We start from the raw sequence: 25,898 nt of genomic DNA, 5'->3' as shown, positions 1-25,898 counted from the left end.
TCAACATAGCATTCATCATTTCTTTTAAAGTACGGTTTTTGCATTTAGCAACACCGTTCCATTGAAGTGAATAAGGAGCGATAGTTTGGTGAATAATACCATGTTTTGAATAAATGTCAACGAATGGTGCTTCGTATTCACTACCTTTATCACTTCTTAATAACTTGATCTTTTTGCCAAGTTGATTCTCAAGCTCATTTTTGTAATGTTTAAACATTTCTAAGATTTCATCTTTGCTTCATAGGAAATATACACAACAGTATCTCATGCAATCATTGATAAAAGTAACGAAATACCTTTTTTCACCTCTAGTCGGCACAAATTTAAGATAATATAATATATTACATAATATCATATTACAAAATTAAAATAATTCAACCAATATTGAATTATATAAATAATTCAATATTCTACTTATATAACATGCTTCAATTTCATATAATATTGAACGCATCAATATTTAGCATATTATCATATAATAATGTATATAACATTATTTTATTATATCTCAATTATTAATATAATCTCTACTTATTTATATCTTAAATAGAAACATATAATAAAATCTACACAAGGAATGAATCTGTCTTAAGATTGTTGGTAAAATATATGCTTCATGTAACATTTAAGATATAACAACCCTTATACTAATATGAAATGAGATAATTAACAATATACTAAGAAATGATTAATTAAATATGCAACTATATATTTAATTAATATGCAAAATAAAGTAATAAATTAATAAATAAAGAAGCTGGACCGAGGTTAGTATTGAATATTATGTTCTTAAGACAAATTCGCCCCGTTATGGTGCTAATGGACACAGTGGCGTCTATTTTCCAGGATACAACGGTTTACATCCACTAGTAGCAGCACTATAAACTCATGAATACGGTGAACCTCCTCCGTGCAATACTCTCTCAGACTCAAAAATGCATCTATATTATATAAATACTGAATTTGGTGCAATCCGAACCAAATGGTTCGGACCAATCTTAATATGGCTCGATGAAATTAGATTAGGGTGTAAGTGGCTTGGACCACTTAACCTATGGTTTGAACCCACTTCGACTGGGTTTAAGTCTAGAGAGGGAGATAAAAGAAAATGAAAAAATGAACTTTTTGCAAATGGCAGCCCAATGGGGTATTTATAGAAATAGAAATGTCTTTCTGGATTAGGTGCGTCTCTTTATTATTAGATACAACCATTCATATGTATCTCTTCATCACTGGACATAACCATTGTAATAGGTTGTAATGGTTCACATTAAATATGTCATATATGTTAGTTATGAGTTGCATTTTTTCATCCCCGACCAATAAATGATCAGACCTATTCAGTGAAAGCATCTATTGATTACTAATGAAACAATTTTCGTTTAAAAATTCTAACAATTAATACATAGAAATGACACCCCAACGGTTTGAGCATGAACTTTGCCGAAGTGGATGACAATGCGCCATTTTAGTTACTGTAGATGGTCGTCGGAAATTGTGGCTTGCTGGAGTTGATTACTGAAACTATCTGGTCGCCGATATGGTCACTGAAAATAAACGTAACAAATAGCAAGAATAAGCATAGCATTTGTCGGAATACAGCTAAGAGAGTGGTTTTCTACTTCACCGAAGCTCTCTATAGCAGAGTCTCTTTCCGAGCAGAGAAAAGACCAACCACCACCACCATCGTCGACACCATTTCCGATGAACTCACGCTGTCATACAAAGCTCTCAACGAAGCTTGTCCGTACTCCAAATTCGCCCATTTGACGGCGAACCAAGCAATCTTTGAAGCCACTAAGAGAGCAACGAAGATTCATATTGTGGATATTTTGGGATCGTTCAAGGCATTCAGTGGGCGTCTCTTCTACAAGCTCTGGCGACTCGACCCACCAGAAAACCCACCAAAATCCTAATCTCCGGGATCCCAGCTCCAGCACTGGGTACTTCTCTGGCGTCGGCGTTGTGCGCCATTGGCAATCGGCTCCACGAATTCACAAAGCTTCTGGGTTTGGATTTCGAGTTCGTTCTGGTTTTTACACCTATTGAGGAGCTAAACGGGTCGAGTTTTCGAGTCGAACCCGATGAGGTATTGGCCGTGAATTTCATGCCAATAGAGAAAGGGAAACAGAGAGGAGAGAAGATGTAGTTGTGGTGGTGGCTGCCCGTGGAAAAGGTAATTTTGGAATTTTCATAAAACTTGAGCTTTGATTGATAGACTTTTGTACGTTTGGATTTTGATTTTGATTATTTATTTATTATTTTGCTTTAATCCTTGCCTTTACGTTATTTAAAAACTCCTCTTTAATTGGCAAGAATACAATATATAAAAGGAGCTATCCAATTTTTAATATTCATTATGTATACATTTTGAGAGAAAGACTCTAATGTTTGAAAGATAACAGTATGAAATTATACCGTCAAAAATTTGTATTGAAATACGTTTAAAATACATTAATTACTGTAATATATATATATACACACACACATACATATTATTCATTTCTTTTGACAATATGGTTTAAATACTAAAAGTGTGAGAATAACCTTATGCAATTTTTCATATTCAAAACATGTCAATTTTAAAGAGAGTTAATAAAAGTTTCTATTAATGAAAGAGTTTTTTTTTCACCTCTTGTGATAAGGTATTAATGAAAGCAACTCATTAAAATTTGGACAGTTACATAAATGTTATTAAGGAAACAAAGTGTTAGCAAAATAATAATACTTAAATTTTAGAGTAATTAATTACATAATTTTTTACTTTTTATTAATTACATAATTTTTTACTTAAATTTTAGAGTAATTAAGGTGAAAATAAAAATACTTAAATTTTAAAGTAATTTTGGAGTGATAATATCTAAAGTGGAGATTCTGATTCGGAATTACTTCCTCATCAGGATATAGGAATCATTTTAATTTATATGGATGGGACAAGCCATGTAAAGGTTGCGATGATGATGACGACGGACGTATACTTTCTTCTTGTATTTTTGAAATTGAATGACTTTTGCACTCAGTTTAACTCTACAAGCACGTGACTCGCTCGCGGCCCGTTCTGTGCACTTTCCAACGATAATATTGAATCTTGTACTTACTTTAACTCTATGTGTGTGACGTAGGCTCGTAGCTCAGCATCCGTTCTTTTCATTCTCTAGCAATGAATGACGTGTACTCATTTCCTTATTTTATTTCATTATTTTCACGGTATACTGATGAGCACTGAAAAGTGCGTATTTAAATCACTTAAGCTTAAGCATTCTAGTACCTTTATCTATCTTACTTTACCGTTTTAGATTGATTTCGTATTATTTCCATTTTCAGGCACTTATCCCGAAAATAAACTAACTCAGCCAAATAAGAGCAAAAATGAAGCAATTCTGGGATGAATCAAATAAATGAGCCAAATGGAAGCAAAAAGAAGAAAAAGGTGGAAATCAACATCTTCGATCGATCTCAGATCAAAGCTCGATTGATTCAACATGATCGATCTCAGCACTTCAAAATGGATCAGAGCCATGATGACATTTTCAGAGATTTCAAAAGTTCGATCGATCCAACATCATTCTTCGATCGATCGAACTACCTTGTCCTTATCCAAATGATTGATCTTATCCAGTTGTACCACCCTACCAACCACTTTTGTCCTTTTTCCAAAAATATCTTCAAAATATCTCAGATTTGTTTTTATCCAAAAAGTACTGCTTGATCGGTTGAGAATTCGATCTATAATAAATCAACCTTCGCAATAGCACGAATCATTGTAAAATAGGGCTATTGGTCGGGTAAGTCGAACCACTGGGACTGCGCTAATCTATGGCAACCTAAGTGTCTAGAGTCTTTTTAGAATGATACGGGGTGTTCATAGAGGATTTGTTGGTTGTCACTTAAACTATGAAAGTAAGGTGCGTAAAATAAAAGTTTGCAAGAGTTTAAAAGAGATGAAATACAAGTAAAGAAGACTAGAGAAGTGAATCCGCCTCCATCCCTATACACATGCTAGATTAGAGCTAAATTGGGGGAAAAAACAATATATATATGATCAAGAAATATATAGCAACACATAGTTGCCATATAATCAACAAGATGCACATTAAATCTCAAGCAAGCACGATCCATCAAAGGTTAACATGTTTAGACTACCTAACTAAGGTGTAGCTTAACCACATTTACTTGAATGAAAAATTATCAAGCCCTAGATATAATGATGAAGCACATGAAGGTAAGAAATAAGCATAAACCATCAAAGGCTTCACCTAAGCAATGATCTATCAAAGTACTTATCAACATGCCATTAAACCATTTCATAACCTTGTCTCCATTCTCACCATGAAAACTCAAGCAATATGATTAGTATAAGACATCATCTAAAACAAGATAATCAACTTACAGAAATCATCCATACATATATCAACATTCATTACAACAAATGAAGTGCTCTTGGTTATGAAAAGACCATATAATGTACATTGTAATCCCCAAAATATAGCCTAAATTAGAACATGCTTACAAGGGAGGGACCTCATCACCTCCCTAGATGGAGGTTTAGTTACCCATGGGAGCCTTAGAAGAAGGAAGAAGCTTGGAAGATCCCTCCATTTTCGAGCTCCTTTGTTGTAGCTTCAAGAACTTAATATTTTCCTCCTCCTTCTCTCTCTAGAAATCTTGCAAGATGAGATATATATGATATGTGTGGTTCCCCTCACCTTGTAGCCATTATCCTACCAAACCCCCACCAAATGAGGCTCTACTCCTACCAAAAGACATCTCCAACTAACCCATAAAGATGGAAATCAGAAATGAGGAAATCAAGGTGCAAGTGGGCTGAAATGATGGTTCCCGGAGAGCATTCTGCCCAATTTTCAAGCGCTCAAAATAAGCCCTTCGAGCGCTCGAAGTCAACTTGTTCAGCTCTGAGCTACTTTGGTAAAATGGCCATAACTTTCTGCTCCGAACTCCAAATGATGAACCGTTTAAAGATTTGGAAAGCTAATTCAAAGCTCTAAGTACACCATGTTTTAATGGAAGTCCAATTCTCAAGTTTGGTAGGTCTAAAATGAAGAGAAAAGTCAAACTTCACTGCTGCCAGGCTGTTCTACGCACCTTTGGTAAAAATGACATAACTCTTTGCTCCGAACTCCAAATGAGGCAAACTTTATGTCTATAGAAAGCTAACTCATAGCCCTTCATATTTTATGTTTTACTAAAGACCAAATTCACACATACAAAGGGTCAGAATAGGAGGCCAAAGTCTGATGGAAAATGAACCGGCGCCCGCGCTGTTACAGCCTTGCACCAATTTGCTACTTGCAACCTGAAATGATTTGGCTCGGCCCGAAGATGCGGCAATTCTTCCTAGAAATTTTTTCATAGAGCGTCATGAGTCCCATGGATCATTAATCTTGGCCAAAATGAAGGTCCCTGGCAACGGCGTGCTTTGATTCTTTAAGAACTCGTCAAAGCATCTCTTTTAACTCTCTTTGGGGAACCAACCTGAAAATAAACAAAAGCATGCAAGTGAAGCTAGAATATGCAATATGATAAAATAATGGACTTAAATAATGCAAATAAGGGCGCTTGAATATGTAATATTCGGCGCCTATCACACCCCCAAACTTACATTTTGCTAGTCCCTTAGCAAAACAAAACTGAACACACAATGGAATAACAAAATGACTCTTCTTTCGTGAGAGTGACGGTTGCATTTAGCATATGCAACAAGCCTTTTAAACCCCTAGGCATTCCTAGAGGACGAGTGAAGTCTCGTGAGGGTTTAACAGAAATGTTACCCACAAACATCAAATATGGTGCATAAAGTTGCACAAAGCTCATCTTCAAACTTGGAACATAGAGAACATTGGAGATGGAATCATTATGAAAACTACCGTGTGTATATGAGGCATTGATATACAAAATGGAAAGACATCTTTCAATTCTCATGCATCAACATCATGGTCCATATAAATACTTCAATTGCCATATCTATAATAGAAATCAACTCTAGCTTCAGTGAAAGTGAACCGGATTCCCAACATGTGGCTTTTACATTCTTTTTCCAATTTCATAACACAAGTCTTCAAATCATTAAATTTCCCTTTTTAATGAGGTCTCTAAGATATGAATTTATTCACCATACAACTTTTTGTTGCTTTTCTGACAATTTATTATAACTCAAAAATGATACATAAAATGGTTGTGCAATGCTGAAATCCTTTAAGCTTTCTAACCAACCCATGTAGCAAGCGTTAGACCAACAACTCCCAAACCAGATGGCTTTAGGGTGCTGAGTGTAGAGACACTCATATGGCTTAATAGCTCGAATTGACAAGGCTACGAACTCCAACGAACCATGTTTATTACAATATATATACATATTTTTTTGAATGACCGTGCAATGTCTAAGTCTTTTAAGCTTTCTAACCAACCCATATAGCAAGCGTTAGGTCAACAACTCCCAAACTAGATGGCTTTAGGGTGCTGAGTGTAGAGACACTCCTAGGGCTTAATAACTCAAGTTGGAAAGGCTACAAACTCAAACTGGTCATTATTTTCTTCTTCTTCTTCTTCTTCTTCTTCTTCTTCTTTTTTTTTTTTTTTTTTGTCAACGTAGAAAAATCATGCCAAAGGAATCCATCCACTAGGTTCATCAACTCAGATCAACTAGGTCAAGGTCAAGGTCAATCAAGTTGCATGCCTCACAGTTAAGTTTCCGATGTGCATCTGTGCATTGTGAAGCATAAAAGAGTATAAAATACAGCGAGAATCTAATTGAGACATTTATACAGACTAATTTGAATCCACATGATCATTTTAAATTCACATTTTTCTTTATTTTCAAAAATTCACAATTGCTTCTATATACAAGGTATTAAATATATTCTTCATCTCCGACAAGTTTCAAATTATACTATCATTGCTTAGCAAAAATGTGGAACCAAAAATACAATATTGCACCCCCAAACTTGAATGACACATTGTCCTCAATGTTTAAAGACAAAGATGTATAAATAAAGAGCATATGGGGTAAAAGGAACAATAATACCAAGTGAGTGAGGCAACTCTGGCATTGGAGCCGCATGCAATCCCATGAAGAGATGCCAAAATGATCTTCCCCTAAACTTGGACATGAAGACCTATCAAAACACAACTAATATACACATGTAAAAGCATAGGTCTCTTAAGAAAAACCAAAACAGAGATACTAACATGAATTTTATTGAAAGATAAAAATCCATACAAAACACAAATATGCACACATTAGCCACAAGTTTAAAACGGATAACAAAATAATGCCAAAAGTGGTGCAATTTAGAGAGATGAAGTTGGTTCAGGAATTTTGTCGAGCAGGTGGTGTGCACTTTGCAAAAATTAGAGGCAAAGACAGTGAATGGTTCTTGAAAACCCAAAAATTTTACCTACAATTGACAATATACAAGCCCCAAACACATACTACACCTCTACACAATCAATCCCATCCTCCATTTATACAAAAAAATGTGAAAGAGAAAGAGAAAGAAGAAACTCACCCAAAAATGGAGAACCAAAGGCCCCTTGTGCTTGGTGGTAAGTGGTGGTGATGGGGATGAGAGTGATGGAGATGGGAGAAGGTTGGAGATGAAGAAGTGAGGAAGAGGAAGGGGTGGAGAAGTTACGAGAGGATGCATGCATGGGGGGTCGTGGGGATGAAGGGAGTGAATGAGGTAACTGAAACAAATGGGAGAGGGAAAGACAGGTTTCAAAGGGAAGGGGGTGAGTTGAGCGCTTGAAGAAGACTCTTCAAGCGCTCGAAGAGTCGGCAGAAAGTTGGTGGAAGGCAGCTTCGAGGTTCGAGCACTCGAAGGTTGGCTTCGAGCGCTCGAAAAATGGACAGTGGGCTTTTTGGAACTTTCGAGCGCTCGAAGGTGAGGCTTCGAGCGCTCGAAGACCTGGCAGTGAGCAATTTGGCTCCTTCAAGCCCTCGAACTGCAGTGCAAAATTTTTCTAAGTCCTATGAGCACTTGGATTTCAATCTTTGCTAAACGGTAATGACAACAAGGTCAGAGAGTGTGCCAATGTAGGACTTAAATGCTCGGATGGACTTGGGAAACCATGATCAACCAGTGCATTGAAAATAGGAGTGCATGCATAAGAGTGCCATGTTGAAAGTTCGATGAAATTGCTGGATAGAGCTGAAAACTTCCAAGAATGAAGACAAGGGTTGAGAAGGTCTAAGAAAACCAGTCTGAATTGCGGGAACACAATTTAAGATAGTTCCAGATAAGGTTAAAGTTTTGGCTTTTCTTAACCATTTCCCAGAAAATTTCAAGGCTCGGGCAATTGGAAATTAGGGAAGCATGGAGATAGAAAGAATTTCTTCCCTTGAGTGCTAAATTTAACGTCAATAGCTAGACGTACCAAGATCAGGTTAGTCCTCATTACCCTATACCATGTCTCTCAAGAGAGTCATACTTTCCCAAAAAAGAAAGTTCCTTTAAAAGCGGAGGGAAAAGAGCTTGAAGAAATAAATTAAAAAGGGGTAAAAGAAAGACCTCAACCCACTCTTATTCCTCAATGAAGAACTTTGGATTATTTAGGGGCTGTTTTGGATGATGGAAAGGTGGATTAAGTGAGAGCACATCTAGCAAAGGCTTGTGAAGGATTACAATTGGCGCGGGAATGTCCGAAAAAATATCCTTCACACTTTCAACATCCTCCTCACACTTATCTGGTGGTTCGGGCTCAACAGCTTGAGATAACTCAAGTGAAGGAATGAGAGGAGGTGCAAGCTCCCAATAGAGGGATACATTTGATGTTGCCCAAGGAAGAGAATGAATGGGTGGAGGAATATCAAGCAATGAATTTACCTCCCAAATAGAATTGTCAACATCAAAATATTCACAATTGAAATGAGCCAAGCAAGCTTTTAGAGGATCCTCCATTGAAGGAGGCGTATCAAGCGAAGGATTCTTAAGGGGCTGTTTTGAATTTTTAAAGGAGACAATCTCTTCGTCATTATTTTCCTCATTTTGAACAACAAATTCTTCATTTTTTTGTGTGGCAACAATTTGATCTTCAACCACAATTTCTTCATTTTCACATGTGGTAACCATTTGATCATTCTCATAATGAAAGTTACTAGGAGTAATCTCATCATTCATAGAATTTTCTTTTGGATTGGCCACAAGTTCAATGGGAAATTCTTCTTCCTTTTCATGATTCAGAGCATTAACCATTTGTTGAATTTGGGCAATTTGGTCATGTAACTCAACTCTAGATTGGGAATGAGAATAGGTGGTGGATTGCATGCTAACAATATCATCCAACATTTGCTTGTTGGAATCCATCATTTGCTTGTTGATAGACTCGATCATTTGTTTGTTTGCAGCAATGAACTCATCCAATTGAGATGGTGGAAAAAGAGAAGAGGGCTGGAAATAATGATCATTGGGTTAAAAGTTGGAGTGAAAATGTTGCCAATGAGATTGTGGGGCTGAATTTCCCTTGTCATGCCATAAGAAGTTTTGATAATCTCCCCAACCCGAGTCATAACCATTGAAGTATGGATCATTACCCGGTTCAAAGAAATTTGCATTGGGTTGCTCTAGATAAAAATCTGAAAATTGTCCCAGTGGAGGACAATCTCTTGTATGATGTGTATGACTAGAGCAAAATGCACAAAACTCATGTGGTGTGTAGAATTGAGTTGGAAGATAATGACCCTCCATCTAGGACTAATTCAGCCACTTGTTTAGATACATTAAGATAAATTCACACAAAATATATACAACACAAACAAGATACACAACAACCCTTCACAAAAACATCCACATGCAATGATCCCTTTCTCCACAATTATCAAGACAGAATTTAAATGGCCATGACAAGGACCGATGCTTGTACACAAAATTTAAACAAGATAATAGCCTCAACAAGGGCTTCAAAACTAAATTATCACTAAATTTGACACATGCACAATATTCACAATGTCGAAACTAGAAGGTCAAGAGACTTACCTGGGGTCCTCTAGACTAACAAATTAGCTAGCTTTCCCTCGACGAGCTTTGAGTCCCTAGAATCTCACTTACAACACAAGATGGTCAAACTACACAAGAGATATTCACAATTCATGATATTAACAATCACACTAAAATTAACCCTAAAACTTCGGTTGCTAAACTGTTTGCAATCCCCGGCAACGGCGCCAAATATTGATCGGTTGAGAATTCGATCTATAATAAATCAACTTTCGCAATAGCACGAATCATTGTAAAATAGGGCTATTAGTTGGGTAAGTCGAACCACTGCGACTGCGTTAATCTATGGCAATCTAAGTGTCTAGAGTCTTTTTAGAATGATACGGGGTGTTCACAGAGGATTTGTTGGTTGTCACTTAAACTATGAAAGTAAGGTGCATAAAATAAAAGTTTGCAAGAGTTTAAAGGAGATGAAATACAAGTAAAGAAGACTAGAGAAGTGAATCCGCCTCCATCCCTATACACATGCTAGATTAGAGCTAAATTGGGGGAAAAAACAATATATATATGGTCAAGAAATATATAGCAACACATAGTTGCCATATAATCAACAAGATGCACATTAAATCTCAAGCAAGCACGATCCATCAAAGGTTAACATGTTTAGACTACCTAACTAAGGTGTAGCTTAACCACATTTACTTGAATGAAAGATTATCAAGCCCTAGATAAAATGATGAAGCACATGAAGGTAAGAAATAAGCATAAACCATCAAAGGCTTCACCTAAGCAATGATCTATCAAAGTACTTATCAACATGCCATTAAACCATTTCATAACCTTGTCTCCATTCTCACCATGAAAACTCAAGCAATATGATTAATATAAGACATCATCTAAAACAAGATAATCAACTTACAGAAATCATCCATACATATATCAACATTCATTACAACAAATGAAGTGCTCTTGGTTATGAAAAGACCATAGAATGTACATTGTAATCCCAAAAATATAGCCTAAATTAGAACATGCTTACAAGGGAGGGGCCTCATCACCTCCCTAGATGGAGGTTTAGTTACCCATGGGAGCCTTAGAAGAAGGAAGAAGCTTGGAAGATCCCTCCATTTTCGAGCTCCTTTGTTGTAGCTTCAAGAACTCAATATTTTCCTCCTCCTTCTCTCTCTAGAAATCTTGCAAGATGAGATATATATGATATGTGTGGTTCCCTTCACCTTATAGCCATTATCCTACCAAACCCCCACCAAATGAAGCTCTACTCCCACCAACAGACATCTCCAACCAACCCATAAAGATGGAAATCAGAAATGAGGAAATCAAGGTGCAAGTGGGCTGAAATGATGGTTCCCGGAGAGCATTCTGCCCAATTTTCGAGCACTCGAAATAAGCCCTTCGAGCGCTCGAAGTCAACTTGTTCAGCTCTGAGCTACTTTGGTAAAATGGCCATAACTTTCTGCTCTGAACTCCAAATGACAAACTGTTTGAATATTTGGAAAGCTAATTCAAAGCTCTAAGTAGGCTATGTTTTAATGGAAGTCCAATTCTCGAGTTTGGTGGGTCTAAAATGAAGAGCAAAGTTAAACTTCACTGCTACCAGGCTGTTCTGCGCACCTTTGGTAAAAATGACATAACTCTTTGCTCCGAACTCCAAATGAGTCAAACTTTATGTCTATGGAAAGCTAACTCATAGCCCTTCATATTTTATGTTTTACTAAAGACCAAATTCATACATACAAAGGGTCAAAATAGGAGGCCAAAGTCTGATGGAAAATGAACCGGCGCCCGTGCTGTTACAGCCTTGCACCAATTTGCTACTTGCAACCTGAAATGATTTGGCTCGGCCCGAAGATGCGGCAATTCTTCCTAGAAATTTTTTCATAGAGCGTCATGAGTCCCATGGATCATTAATCTTGGCCAAAATGAAGGTCCCTGGCAACGGCGTGCTTTGATTCTTTAAGAACTCGTCAAAGCATCTCTTTTAACTCTCTTTGGGGAACCAACCTGAAAATAAACAAAAGCATGCAAGTGAAGCTAGAATATGCAATATGATAAAATAATGGACTTAAATAATGCAAATAAGGGCGCTTGAATATGCAATATTCGGCGCTTATCACCGCCATTAAGGATCGATCCAGCCTAAGTTCGATAGATCTCAGCCATGTTCGATCGATCCAAGTCCAAGGTTCGATCGATCGAACTTCCTCCACTGCAAAAAAGTTAAATTTCCAGCTCACAAAAAGTTGTCCTTTATCCAATCATTGGGGAATAGTTGTTGTACGACCCCAGCTTATTTTGGGTGTCATTTGACCTACCTATATAAGGATAAGGATTACTTTTTACATCATATCAAATCATATCATATCATATCATATCATACCTTGTAAGAACTCTTGGAGAGGAAGCTTAAAGAATGAGGAGGCTAGAGACACCATTGGAGACTCTTCATCAACCAAGGAGCAAATCTCTACCATGGAGTTAGCCCTTGAGGGTTGGAGAAGCACTACCATGAGTGGCTAGACATCCTCTTGGGGCTAGAGTTAGCCCCAAGCATGCTTTCTACATCTTGATTTTGTGTATTATTGAGGGATTAGTGTTGTAATACATGTTTTGACACTTTTATATATATAGATCTTGTTTATTCAATTATTTATGTGGTTTAATGCTTCTAATTGATCATTTCATTCTATCCATATATCAATGTATGCTAGAATAGACGTTTATGTGTTTGTCTCTATTTCTTGTGTTATTGATGCATGTCTATGTGTATTAATGCCATAGATCTAGAGATTGTCAAAACATAGTGCTTAATGGAATGCTCTTGTAATTTTCTAGATGGTTCATGCTCATTTCTTGATGGATTGTGCCTCTCCCTTAGCTTAATTAGTTTAATTGCATGTCATTAGCTTAATTGTAGTGGTAGCATAGTTGTTAGATGGGAGGACAATCAATGCTTGTTGTTTGATATTCCATACTTTTGAATGCAAGTAGCACATATCTCTAACTTTGTGGTGTATTTGGCTTGTGAGCTTAATGAAATGATTAATGACTTGCTAGATATATTGTGCTTTTCACATGCTATTTAGACAATATATACTTAATTGTTAGATATATTGTGCTTTTCACATGTTGCTTAGACAATATATACTTAATTGGTCACCATTGCTAATTGAATCAACCAACACACACACACACATCAATATTGCAACACACATTTCCCTCTTTAGTCACTTGTTAAGGGTGTAGAAAAGCATTGTTTGGTGGTGACCTCTAAACCCCAAGAACTCTCTCTCTTACTTACTCTTTGTTGCATTCAATTATTTAGTTTAATTTATTCTCTAGTTTAATCAACCAACCAACTATTTGTTTGATCACTCGACCTACTAACCTTAATAGTGATTCCACAACCAAATTTGACTCCAATCCCTTGGGACGATCCCTACTCACCCTAACTATATTTTTAGTGAAGGTAGTAGTGGCTTCTATAAATGTAAAACTTGGCCCTCGCCTTAATGCACACTCTCTAAGCTTGTGGTGCGGCAACAAACCATCATGTACTGATGTCTTTTTTTATTTCTTTTATTCCACGTGTAGTCACTTCCTTATTTTATTCCATTTTTTCCACCCTCTAACAATGAACTATGTGTACTCAATCACTTCCTTATTTTATTCCAAATTCAGTTAATCTCGTCATTCTTTCCACTCTTGAGCTATGGATGATGTGTACTCATTTCATTATTTTATTATATTTCTTCTACTTTTTGGAGGCGGGGCATTGCCCTTCTTTTTGGACCCAAGGCTCGCCTTGGTGGGCCAATCCGATCGAAAGACATAATCATGTGGGGAGTTTTGTTGAGCGGCACATCTGTTAAAATATAATGCATGTGTCCTATGATGAGCTCAACAAGAACAGAAATCTCATGTGAAACAGAAGGGTAAAAGCTCGTTTGATTCTAATTTCCAATACAAATACGGACCGTGCGTGACAATGTTTTTCGCTCGTATGGGCCCGCCAAGGCGAGCGTTAGGTCCAAAAAAAGGGGCATTGTCCTGCCTCCAATTCATAGAATAAGTAAAATAATGTGAAAAGTAGAGGTATTTCACTTTCGTCGTTTTCGGTTCCCACTTATCTTATACCTCTCAAGTCATTTCACAAAGTCGGACTAGAGTCAAGCTCAATCGGGTCTTTTTTCCTTGCTGATTTGGTAATATAGTCACTTCCTTGTTTTATTACAAACTAAATAAATCTTGCACTCAATTAAATTCAAACTCAACACAGAATTAACAGATTTGAGTTGACATTAGTCGTGTTCATGTCATAATCATATCAATTCAATTAATCCATTTAATCGACCTTTGTAGATCTAAAGCAGAAGGCGAGATTGGTTTTAAGAATGTTGAAACTTTCGCCAAGTTAGCTTGGAGGAAGGAAGTTAGGGATAATTCCATGTTATTCAGGTCTTTCAAAAAGAAATATTTCAAAAATTGTAGTTTTGTGGACTCCCCAAGCCGTTCAAATGCGTCGTGGGTTTGGAAAGTATTCTATCCGCTAGGGATGTTATTAAAAAAGGGATGAAGTGGCGTATAGGGGATGGAGTTTTGGTTAATTGCTGGAAAGATAATTGGTTGTCTGACATCTTAAACCTCTCTGTTACCTCTAAACAGTATGGGGCGAATTTTTCAATAGTTGCTGATCTTATTATTCCATCTTTACAAGTATGGAATACAATAGTGGGTAATTTTTTCAATCAGAAGGATCGAGAGCTAAAGCTTCAAATTCCCCTCAGCTTGTTGAGAAGGGCTGATTCCAAGGTGTGGGGTGCCTCGAAAGATGGAGGTTTTATAGTAAAAATTGCTTATTATGTTGCCCTTTCATTTCTTAATAAAGTGCAGGGTGTTCGTCCTGAAGAGGAATGTAGTTTTGCTGCCGATTTTGGTAGTTTGTGGAGAAACCAAGCCTATTGAAAAATTCAACTATTTTTATCGCAGAGTTTTCACAATTGAATCCTAGTGAATTCATTGCTTTGCCTTCGGGGGGTTGTTGCGATCCCTGATTGTCCTTTTTGTGAGAGTTCGGCTAAGACGGTAGACAATCTTCTCTGCTTTTACCTTTTGCTTGTCTTATATGGAAACTTAGTGTCCAACCGCATTCATTCTGGAAAAAAATGATGGGTTGATTTATGCGAGCGTTGGCAGTCGTCTACTGTTTCTGATGAATGTATATGTATGACATCCTTTATTTGTTGGACTTCATTGAAATGTCGAAATGATCTTGTTTTCAAGAAGAAGAGGTGGGATCCATTCGAAGCTGCTTAGAAAGCTCTCATGAACTTTCAGGAATTCCGAGAGGTTTTTCATCAGAATAGTCTCCTTTCTTTTTCCCCTTCTCCGTCTCCTTCTCCATCGAAAAGGTGGTTGGCGTCGGTGGTTAGTGGTTTTAAACTCAATTTTGATGCAGCATACAATTCTGCCAGAAGGATTTGTAGTGGGGGCTTGATTCTAAGAAATCATCTTGGCCATCCCATTAAGCTTTCCTCGGTGTTCTTTGATCATGTTTGCTCTCAGAAATTCTTTAGTCCTCCTTAAAAGTTGGGCGAGGGGACAGTAAGTCGGTCATAAAGCTGAAGGCCCCGATGGAAGCTCAAATTGTGGTGTTTAATGATGTCCTTTCTCTTCTGAAGCGTTGCACATGATCTTCAGTAGCTTGGGTTCCTCGTAGAGGAAATGTTGTGGCTCATATATTGAGCAAAAAGGCTCTTAAAGCTGAATGTGATGATTTGGAGTGAAACATATGGCCCCCGTGGTTTTTAAATGCTCTCCTCCCTGACTATGTTTCATTTCCATTTCTATGATATTGTTTGTTTGTTTGTTAAAAAAAATAATAATAATCCATTTAATTAGTTGTAATTAATTCATTTAATTAATCGTGCAAGATTCAGGATTGCGGACTCAAATTATTTAATCGAATTTACTTGTTTAATTAGTCATGTTAACTCAACTCATTTCAATTTATAAGTATCTCCATGTCTATCTCTTAGCATCCCAACTTTATATCGAATGACAAAAATACTTTTCATTTTATATACCATCCATAATGAAAAATCAATATTTGTACTGTAACCATAGAAGATTGTTAGAGATTTTATTTTGGATTTGAGCATTAATGCAATGTACTACATATACATGTTTGATTTTTCATTATGGATGTGAGCCATTAATGTAATGTAATACATATACATGTTCGATATTAATGGTTTGTGTAACACGTAAGAAAACACAACCCATTTATAATGTAATAATTTGTTTAATTTTTGTAATTATAATGTACAAAATCTCTAGCAATCTTCTACGTACAGTTAGGGTACAAATATTGATTTTTCATCATGGATTGTATATAAAATGAAGGGTGTTTCATTGTGGATGTGAGCATTAATGCAATGTAATACATAGACATGTTTGATTTTTCATTATGGATATAAGAATTAATGCAATGTACCCTATAACAGTTTTGGTTTTTACCAGCGCTCAAAAGCGCTGGTAAAAGCCTTAAAAAAAAAGCGCTAGTAATTCAACTACCGGCGCTTCTTCAAAAGCGCTGGTAAATCCAGTGTCGGTAAGCCTTTACCAGCACTTTTGAAGAAACACTGGTAAAGTAAAGACCTTATACCAGCACTTCTCCAAAAAGCGCTGGTAAAGGGTTATTTGATTTTTTTTTTTTATATATATATTTTTTTCCCCTTATTGCCAGCGTTTTTCCAAAAAGCGCTGGTAAAGGGTTATTTGAAATTTTTTTTTTTTTTTTTAATATTTTTTTTCCCTATGCCAGCGCTTCTTAAAAATGCATTGGTAAAATTATTTACATTTTTTTTTCCCATTATTGTTTTTGGAAAAAAATTTCTTCGCGGCTACTAAATGCATCCTAACACAAGTTAATATAAAAATACCATTCAAATTGTTTTTACAAACAACCACAAGTTAACCCTGCCAATATAAAAAATACCATCGAAATTGACTACTAATACCACCACAAGTTAAGCTAGTAAAAAATGTATACTAATACAACCACAAGTTAACCTGCCAATATGAAAATACCATCCAAATTGTCTAGATAAAGGTACTAAATGTCACACAAAAAGAATTAAGAATTTTTAACAAATGTAGTACAAATTTTTCAAAAAGAACCCATCTAAGGCGAAGGAAATTCAAAAAGCACAGCCACGACCCCATCTTCAACAACAAGTCTTCTTGCCCATTTGATTTGAATTACCCTACATTTTTTATAAATTCATTAAACGCACATTATAATAAATGAAAATTTAACATATATATAAGAGAAATTAAAAGTTCGTAACCTTAACTGAATTGGCATCACGACTAGAAAATGAATTTGGGAATACTCTAGGAGGAGCATTTAAAGAATCAGAATCCTTCAAAATAAGAAAACAAAATACATGAAATCTTGGCATAAGTAAACATATATTTAATAAAGAGTAAAACAAATAATAAATATACCTGTCCACTATAATTTTGTTATTGCATCTGCATTAGCATAGCCACCTGTTGTTGTAAGAAATCGTCTCCTGCAACTCTACACGTGTAGCACGTGCCTCCTCTTGAGATTTTTTAGCATTATTAATCAGTTCAGCTTTACTAGGAGAGGGCCCCCAAACATCGCTTGGTGTAGGCCCGAAGCCAAGCATCCGCACACGACCAGTTCTCTCTTCTCCCCTCACAATGGAGAACAAATCATTGGAGCTACCAATAGGCGAGTCAGAGTAACTTTTTTGAAGTTCTCTTATGTTTTCTGACCAAAAAAAAAAAAGTTTGAACTACCATGACATACTACTATGAAACATCCAGAACTGAAAACCCTAAATTATGAATAAAGCACAAAAGAACTGAAATCCCAACAAGCTATGAACATGTAATGTTTAAATATACATGTGCATGTATAATATATATATATATATATATATATATATATATACACACACACCTAAGCTTTCATGACAAAAACAAAAGGATTTAAATGAAGTAAATAGAGAAAAAAAAAAAAATCAATTTTTTATCAACTTAGTAATTCTTTTAATACGTTGTGCTAAAGTATACACTTAATAAAAAATGTAATCGAGTCGTTATAGAAGAGGAAAAATTAAATTAGTAGTCTTTTGAGGTACCAGACATTGTGCTAAAGTATACAATATGATTAAAGAAATTGCCAACTTATGAGTACTGTTGTTTATGTCTAAATTTGAATGTCCCATCTAATTGAAGAATCTTATATAGGTAATTGGACAAAAATAACACCATGTGTGAACCCCTGGTCCCTATGAATATATCATGTGATTGTGTTTTAATCCGTTTGTTGATTTATTTAATCTGCTTATACATGATTATCTAAATCAAATAAGAACTAAAATGAAATATCACAAGCATTAGATACCAAGTAATTCTTGGAAGAAAACTTGAACCATTATTTTCAAGGGAAGCTATGCCCTCTTTCCCTCCTTTTTATTCCTCCTAATGACTAAGATATACTAGTTGAGTTATTGGTATTATCACCTGCAAACTGATATTTTGCAGGTTAAATTTCCTTGCTTGGAGGAATTGCTTATGAAGAAATTAGACAACTTGGAAGAGATATGGCACATCACAATTTCAGCCGACTCTGTTTCCAAACTAATATTGGAAACAGAGTATAATGTATTTAACCTCCTTGGGATTGTTCAAGTTTGGAAGAGATATGGCACATCACAATATCCATAAGACCTATTCTTTATTTTTTTTTATTTTTTTTTTTTATTTTGGTATATACTAATATTGTGGCCGAAAATCAGAGCAAATTATTTGCTGTCTTTAAATGGTGGTCCTATTAAAATTTTACGTTAATGTATCTAAAGGATATAAGATATTGTTGAGCCTAATATTCATTTTGAAAATAATTTCTTTTATAGTTAAAGTATAATTAATGAATTTGGAGTGCAATGGACTTGGGAAGTTGGAGATCAATTCAGGGTAAGTAGAATCCATTTTATCTGTGGTTATACTCCCATTAATCGATCTTCATCCTTTTATACTCCCATTTATCAATCTTCATCCTTTCTCTCTTGCACAAAAATATTCAATTTCTTAATGAATTGAGATATTTTCCTATACAAAGTTTTGTAGAAAAGTAATGACACAAAAAGTGATCCACTTTTGTTGTAATTTTAGTGAATAGCATATAATAAGGACTCTTTGTGGATAAATATAATATAATGAATAAGTATAACCCAGAAAAGCACGAAACTTCAGCATATATTCATCAACGCATGTCTGAAGAGGGGAAAAAATTTTATACACAGAATATAAAGTTAATAAACCCTAAAAAAAATTTGCATGTATATATATATGGAGGCGAATTACAAATAGATATGAATAAATTTTGAACCTTTTTTGAATTCAGCGGTTGAAATCAAAGATCCAAATCGTCCAACCTCGACCTGGATTCCTCAGTCAAAATTTTATTGACGAAACTAAGAACAATAATTTTCCCGGCAACACAAAACAACTAAAATCTGGAATCCCAATTTGAAAAAGCTACGAAAATAGATAGATCTACCTGAAATGTGAAATGATCGCAATCGAGGCTTTGAAGTCAATGGATATAATAGACTGAAAAAAATATTTCAATCAGAACCATAATAAGAATCATAAACCAAAAATCAGAAAAACATAAAGATTATTTTAGTTATGGAGATTTCCCTAAATATATATATATATATATATATATATATATATATAATATCGACAAAGAGAAAGCTTCAAGAGGTACTTACCACCAAGAGAGAGAGGATGAGTAGGATCCGTGAGGGGAAGAGAGAGAATCTGAAATTGAGGCTATAATGGAGACCGAGCGTGAGAGATCGAGACGGAGCAGATCGAGATAGCAGAGAGGAAGAGAAGGCTGAGGGACGAACCAAAAGGGGAGATGGATAAATTAGGGCTAAATCAAATTGAAATGGGAAAGTGGAATATAGTGTTTTAACGGAACAAAAGAAAACGACGCAGTTTAGACATGTAATATTCTACATACATAAATAAGCGGAGGGAAAAAAGTGGAGGGAAGAGCAAAATTGGAGGGAAGGAGAAAAAATTGGAGGGAATGGAAGGGTCCTCTACCAACTCTTTTTCTTAAAGTGCCGGTACTGTAACACCAATACTAGTACTTTTTCTTAAAGCCTCCCTCAATAGAAGCACTGGTACTGTAACACCAATCTCAGCGCTTTTCGTTAAAGCACTGGTACTGTAACACCTACACCAGCGCTGAAGCGCTGGTGCTGTAACACTAATACCAATATTTTTCCTTAAAGTGCTGGTACTGTAACACCTATACCAGCGCTTCAGTAGAAGCGCTGGTACTATATCACCTATACTAGCACTCTCGGGAAGAGCATTGGTAAAAGATTAATATGTTGTAATGGTAATACAGATACATGTTTGATATTAATGGTTTGTGTAACCCGTAAGAAAACACGACCCATTTATATGGTAAAATCTGTTTAATTCTTTTAATTTTAAGATTCAAAAATTCTAAATTATATATCAAATAAAAATTTAAGAAGCTAATGAATTTAATTTAATTTAATTTTAATAAATTACACAATGGACTGATTTCAAAATATTATTGAACAAGGAGATTTTTGTAATTTTATGAAGAGATTTGTCGGTTAAAGTTAATCAGGAAGTTCCAAGAATGACCCTGCATGCAAAATCCCTAACTAACCAGGCAACACAACACCTCTCTCTATCGTCATCTTGTGTGAATGGCCTGATACTGACAAAATCCATTGTCTAATGCAGTTACTTCAATGCCAGCTTTCCTCCTCGTCTTACTGTTTAACTTGGTTGATTTTAATCATTCCAACCATAAACATTTATTATTTACTCAATTATATATATGTGTGTGTGTGTGTGTGTCGGTTCTATAAAATATATATAGATCTTCAGGTTTAGCGCTGAGAGAGAGATTAGGTCCTGTCTATACAGTAGTTTTCTTCCTAGGATCTAAACCAAAGAAAGAGAATATATTTTGAAGAAGAGAGATGGGGAGAGTAAAAGTTCCAATCAAGAAGATTGAGAACACAACAAATAGGCAGGTCACTTTCTCAAAAAGACGAAATGGGCTTACCAAGAAAGCTTATGAACTTTCAGTTCTATGTGATGTTGATGTAGCTCTCATCTTGTTTTCACCTTCCGGAAAAGTCACTACCTTCTCTGGAAACAGAAGGTGCTCCAAATTGCTCACAACATCATTTTCACTTCTTTTTTTCTTTTTCTTTTTTTATTTTATTTTATTTATATTGATCCATAAAGTATAATTTAATTTGTGACAGCGTCGAAGAGATTATGATACGGTATCTGAATCTTCCAGATCATGAACGAGGACGGTAAGAAGATTTTTGGTTCTAGCATGAAGTTCTAAAACAATTCTCACCTTTTGTTGGTTTTGATGGTTTTTTTCTCTTAATTTCCTTTTTGATATTGATTTGGGTATGTCTTCATGCAATCATATCAAAGGATGAACAATCAAGAGGTAATTAACACTCCCTAAATTGTTTTTTATGGGCTCACTATAGATTTAAAACTGTAGTGGATTTAATTAAAGTTAAATTATGAATTTTGCAGTATCTTCAAAGAGCTCTTGGTAAGTTGAAGAATAAAGCCAATCCAAGCCATCAAGAGGAAAGGTTTGGTTTCTTCCCCTTTTCACTACCCTTTATTGTCTATATCATCAATACTAATGATTGATTTTTGTTTCCTACTTGTGATTTTTTCTTACTGATACTTAATTCAATAACATATATAGCTTCTCGTTTCTTTTCTTTTCTTTTTTTTTATTTATTTTTTTTTAAATACTTTTATTGTCTTCTTTGCTGTTATGTGAAGCAGCCCAGCAAGTGCTGATTCTCAGATTGAGGTATTTAATTTATGCACAATATATTTTGGGATTTTCATGAAGTAAATTGCTTAGTTTCCAGAGCTTTTTTTATGTACTAGTAAGTAAAATAAAACAATTTTATTACATGGATTACAGTGCATTCAGCAAGAAATCCTTAGATGCAAGTTTCAGATGGAGGATATGGAAAGACGACTAAGGTATCTATTAATTGTAAATATATGCATCTATACACACTACAAATTAACTCTGAATAATGATTCTCAAACTTAAAACTCTAACCCATTCCAGGGTGATCTCCTTTGGATGCATTAGCGCGCATTATGTGTGAGAGTTTTAGGTCCGAATTGCAAATTTTTTTTTGGATGGTGTCTACACGAAGTTAGTTGGTACCCTAAGAATACCAATAATATAGTAGTGCCTTCAATCAATAGAAAGTGACTATTTTGAATGATGGAGGAAAATTGTGAGTATCTATTGAATGAGATGCGTACATACCAAGGGCTGTATCACATCCGTACAGCATGTACCTCCTCTCCTTTCAAAGAGAAAGGTCAGGTTTAAATCCCCATAGAGACATGGGTGTATGATTTTTGCCGGGATAAAAAAAAATAAAAAAATAAAAAAACAAAACAAAACAAAACAAAAAGTGGGACGCTATGTTATTGAGTACTCGATCCCTGAGGTGCCCAATAATTCTTGGATGTTCAAGTGAGATTACTCCATTTGAATAAATGCAACCATCCAAAGTTACATGCATTTTTTCTAAAAAAAATAAAAAGTTATCAAGAAAGAAATTAATTAATCACTATAATCTATTTCTTTTTAAATTTATTATAGGATTTTTGAAGGTGATCCTATTGAAATCACAACTTTGTGTGAGGCACAGTACCGAGAGCATATACTTGAGCAGACTCTTAAACGTGTCCGTGTGCGCAAGGTAAGATAAATCTCTTATAGTTAGTTCCTTTCTTTATTTCCAGATAAGATTAATTGCACTCAATAACACAGCAAATTATTGTTTCAACAGCTAGTTATGGAGGAAAGTTATGACTCTAACAAGTCACAGTCAACTTCACAGGTATGTAAAAGTCATCCTTCTAAACTTACAAAATCCTACTGAATTGGTTGTTGGCAATTTTATGAGAACTTGGTTTAAAAAATTTTCTTTTCAAAACTGTATTTTATTATTCTCTCAGAAACGGTTATTTGAGAACATGTCTTCTGACCACCCAAATAAGCTCAAAAGTTTTTTTTTCAATAATTCTACGAATATATACCCATATATAATTTCGTTGGTTATTTTATAAATATAGATGCATCCGCCTGCAACTTTTACAAGGAATCCAAACAGTATGTTGGATTGGCTTCCACAGAGAGACCCACAAATACAAATCCTCAACTTTTTGGGTTCCAATGGCCTTCTTCCCCTAAGGTGCATTTATTGAAATTGGAAAAATATATCTGATACATAGACATATATATATATATATATATATATATATATATATATATATATATACACACGTACAAAAGAATAGTTCAAATCATCATCTAACTAATAGAAACTTGGTATGGTGGTTTTTGTAGAAATCAGCCTCAGCTTGCGGACAACATATTGCCACCAACCTTGACCCTCCTCCATGGACAAAACATGCATGTTGATGATCACATGAGCCCAAGCAGTGTGATAGAGGATGATAATAACGTTCGCCAACCAGAGTTTGGGCAAGGCAACGATGTCAACCTTTCCCCGTGGTCTCATTTATATCCAACAGGTTCGTATATCTCTATATATATATATACACACACACACACTGTTTTTTTATCGTTCCATTAAAGAATTTATAAGTCATCTTCCCCCTAGCTTACAATCAAATCAAAACTCAATTCTCTGTGCATACATACAAGTTGGGGAGTGTGGCTGTAAGGAGCAGCTAGAAATCTTCAAGCATTTTTATATATATATATATATATATATATATATGAGACATTTGCAAAATTTATACTCATGAGACAAATGAATTGGCTTAGAGATTTGACCAAAGAGCTATGAAGAAATTATTAGATAGTTTAGGCCACCCACTTGGTTCAATCCAACCAAAACTATCAAATTAAGTCATGATTTTTGTGAAGTTGTGGTCCGAATTTTGTTGGGATTCGTAATGACCGAAAGAGGAAATATTTTTGTTTTTTTTTTTTATCCTTTTTGTCTTGTTGGTTATGGTTCCATGCACGTTCTAGGTGGCTCTCTTGTAATCCAAGAGATAAGGATGCTAGGGTTTGCGATGTGGGAAGAGAGAACACTAAAAGGGTTTTAGAGGGTAAGAGAGAGACAAAGGGTTGGGGGGTTTTAGAACTTGTAATATATTGCTTTTTTGGGATAGTGAAATCTTCCGAATAGACATAGGTTATATGCTGAATCACGTATATCTTTTTGTGTCGGTGCATAACTTATTTTTCCGTCATTTTCTTTCTTGATTGTATTCTTGGTTTTATGGTTTTTGTTATAAGAATTTATAATTGCCTACGTATTTTTATAGACAAAATAACTATATATGTGAGGTATCATGCATCACTCCTATTGATTATAATATTTTACAGAATAATTTAAGTAATTTTAAAAAAAATTATAAAATAATTGTGATCGACAATGAGAATATATTGGCAGGTAGTGGACCTTTTCCGGCTGCACAACAGAGAGAAGGAGCGTTGCTAGAACTGTTTCTGCCTCAGTTTACGCCCTAAATATGTATTTTTGTCCAGTTTAGAGCTTGGAGTTAATATATTTTTGTTTTCTTTTTGCATTTACGATGCCCATATAACATGTTGAATGGTGGTCTTTTTTTCTTAGTTAGGTCTAGAATTCCTCATACTGCTTGTTAACTAGTTAATACATTAAAAGGTCATGAATTATAAGTAGAATTTCTGTAATTTAGTGCTGGTTTAAAGTTCCAATTATATTACTAAGTTTAAAAAAAGAACTTATGATGTATTGTAGAACGTGGAAATGTTGTATTTGATATTTATTGTAATCGTTAGTTGTACAAATCTAAAAATTTGATATTATTTTCAAAAGGAATTCAAAGGTCTCAAAGTTTGGCATAAGACATAAAACTTGGCCACAATTGTGTAGCCTGTAGTGTCACGACTCACAGTGTTATAGAAAGACCTCTTCTTTTTTTCTTTTTTCTTTTTTTTCTTTTTTTTTTTTGAAAGGTAAATTCTAAGAAGCACATATACTTCTTGGAAGGCATCATGACAATATTGGACACGTGTCCGGTCCAAATACGCCTAAGATATGCCCAGACATGTGTCTGATACTCCGGAGAAGTATCCAATTTTTAATTTTAAAAAAAAAAATTCTAGTTTTCGGATATCACTGGGGTACATTAAGGATACTTTTTGGATATTATTGGGATACGCCGATAATACTTTTCAAAAGGTTTTTTAATTAAAAAAATTGATGCAAATCAGCAGTTAGTTTTATTTAATTATTTTTCTTCTTCTTCTTCTTCTGTAATGAATGATTTAAGGCTTCAAGTTTATTTGATGTTTAATTTGTTAGTGAAATGAAATCTTATGTTTAATTTACTCCCCCTCAAGCAGATGTTGCAACCAGAGCATCACTCCTCTGAGATATAATGGGTGTGAGTTGTATTTGTGTTTGAAGCTCATTGGGCTTATGCTTTGGGCACGTTTTGTGTGGGTTGGGCTCATTTCCGTTGGGCCACTTTATATATTCTTCCTTTTTCATCTAATAAATTTGTTTTAACTTCAAAAAAAAATAATAATAATAAACAAAAAAAATAAACAAAATTTAAGCTATTACAAACTTAAAATATATTACAACAACGACACGTACGATGCAGTAATTGGTTAAAAACGGTATGGTGCATATTTAAGCTATTACAAACTTAAAATATATTACAAAAAGAACGATATTTGCCTATTTATAGGTGAATAGAAACATTATGCTTATTACTCAT

At 35.0% G+C, this 25,898-nt stretch overlaps 1 protein-coding gene and 1 long non-coding RNA gene across 4 annotated transcripts; one reads left to right on the top strand and one right to left on the bottom strand.

The window, feature by feature from the left end:
• Positions 1-16,979: 16,979 nt before the first annotated feature.
• LOC132278898 (uncharacterized) lies at positions 16,980-20,109 on the bottom strand. 3 transcript variants are annotated; one of them, XR_009471166.1, is made up of 6 exons: positions 19,790-20,106; positions 19,573-19,625; positions 19,402-19,453; positions 17,484-17,775; positions 17,324-17,398; positions 16,980-17,239 (listed from the first exon to the last, which is right to left on the bottom strand). It is a non-coding gene; the product is annotated as an uncharacterized LOC132278898 (long non-coding RNA). The 3 variants fall into 3 exon arrangements; XR_009471165.1 differs by having other exon boundaries at positions 17,330-17,398; positions 19,402-19,625; positions 19,790-20,109; XR_009471164.1 differs by having other exon boundaries at positions 19,402-19,625; positions 19,790-20,108.
• Positions 20,110-21,055: 946 nt separating this feature from the next.
• On the top strand, positions 21,056-25,265 carry LOC132278957 (agamous-like MADS-box protein AGL104). Its single transcript, XM_059780867.1, has 11 exons — positions 21,056-21,240; positions 21,347-21,400; positions 21,531-21,546; positions 21,639-21,700; positions 21,903-21,930; positions 22,048-22,109; positions 22,750-22,849; positions 22,940-22,990; positions 23,226-23,344; positions 23,500-23,687; positions 24,581-25,265. The coding sequence occupies exons 1-11, from the start codon at positions 21,056-21,058 to the stop codon at positions 24,655-24,657; spliced, it is 942 nt and encodes a 313-aa protein (XP_059636850.1). The 3' UTR covers positions 24,658-25,265.
• The last annotated feature ends 633 nt before the right edge of the window (positions 25,266-25,898 follow it).

Source organism: Cornus florida, unplaced genomic scaffold (assembly GCF_030987335.1).
Source record: "Cornus florida cultivar Cherokee Brave unplaced genomic scaffold, ASM3098733v1 CherokeeBrave_3.0.0_Hap2_Chr10, whole genome shotgun sequence".
Taxonomy (NCBI): domain Eukaryota; kingdom Viridiplantae; phylum Streptophyta; class Magnoliopsida; order Cornales; family Cornaceae; genus Cornus; species Cornus florida.
This window is presented reverse-complemented; position numbering and strand designations above follow the sequence as displayed.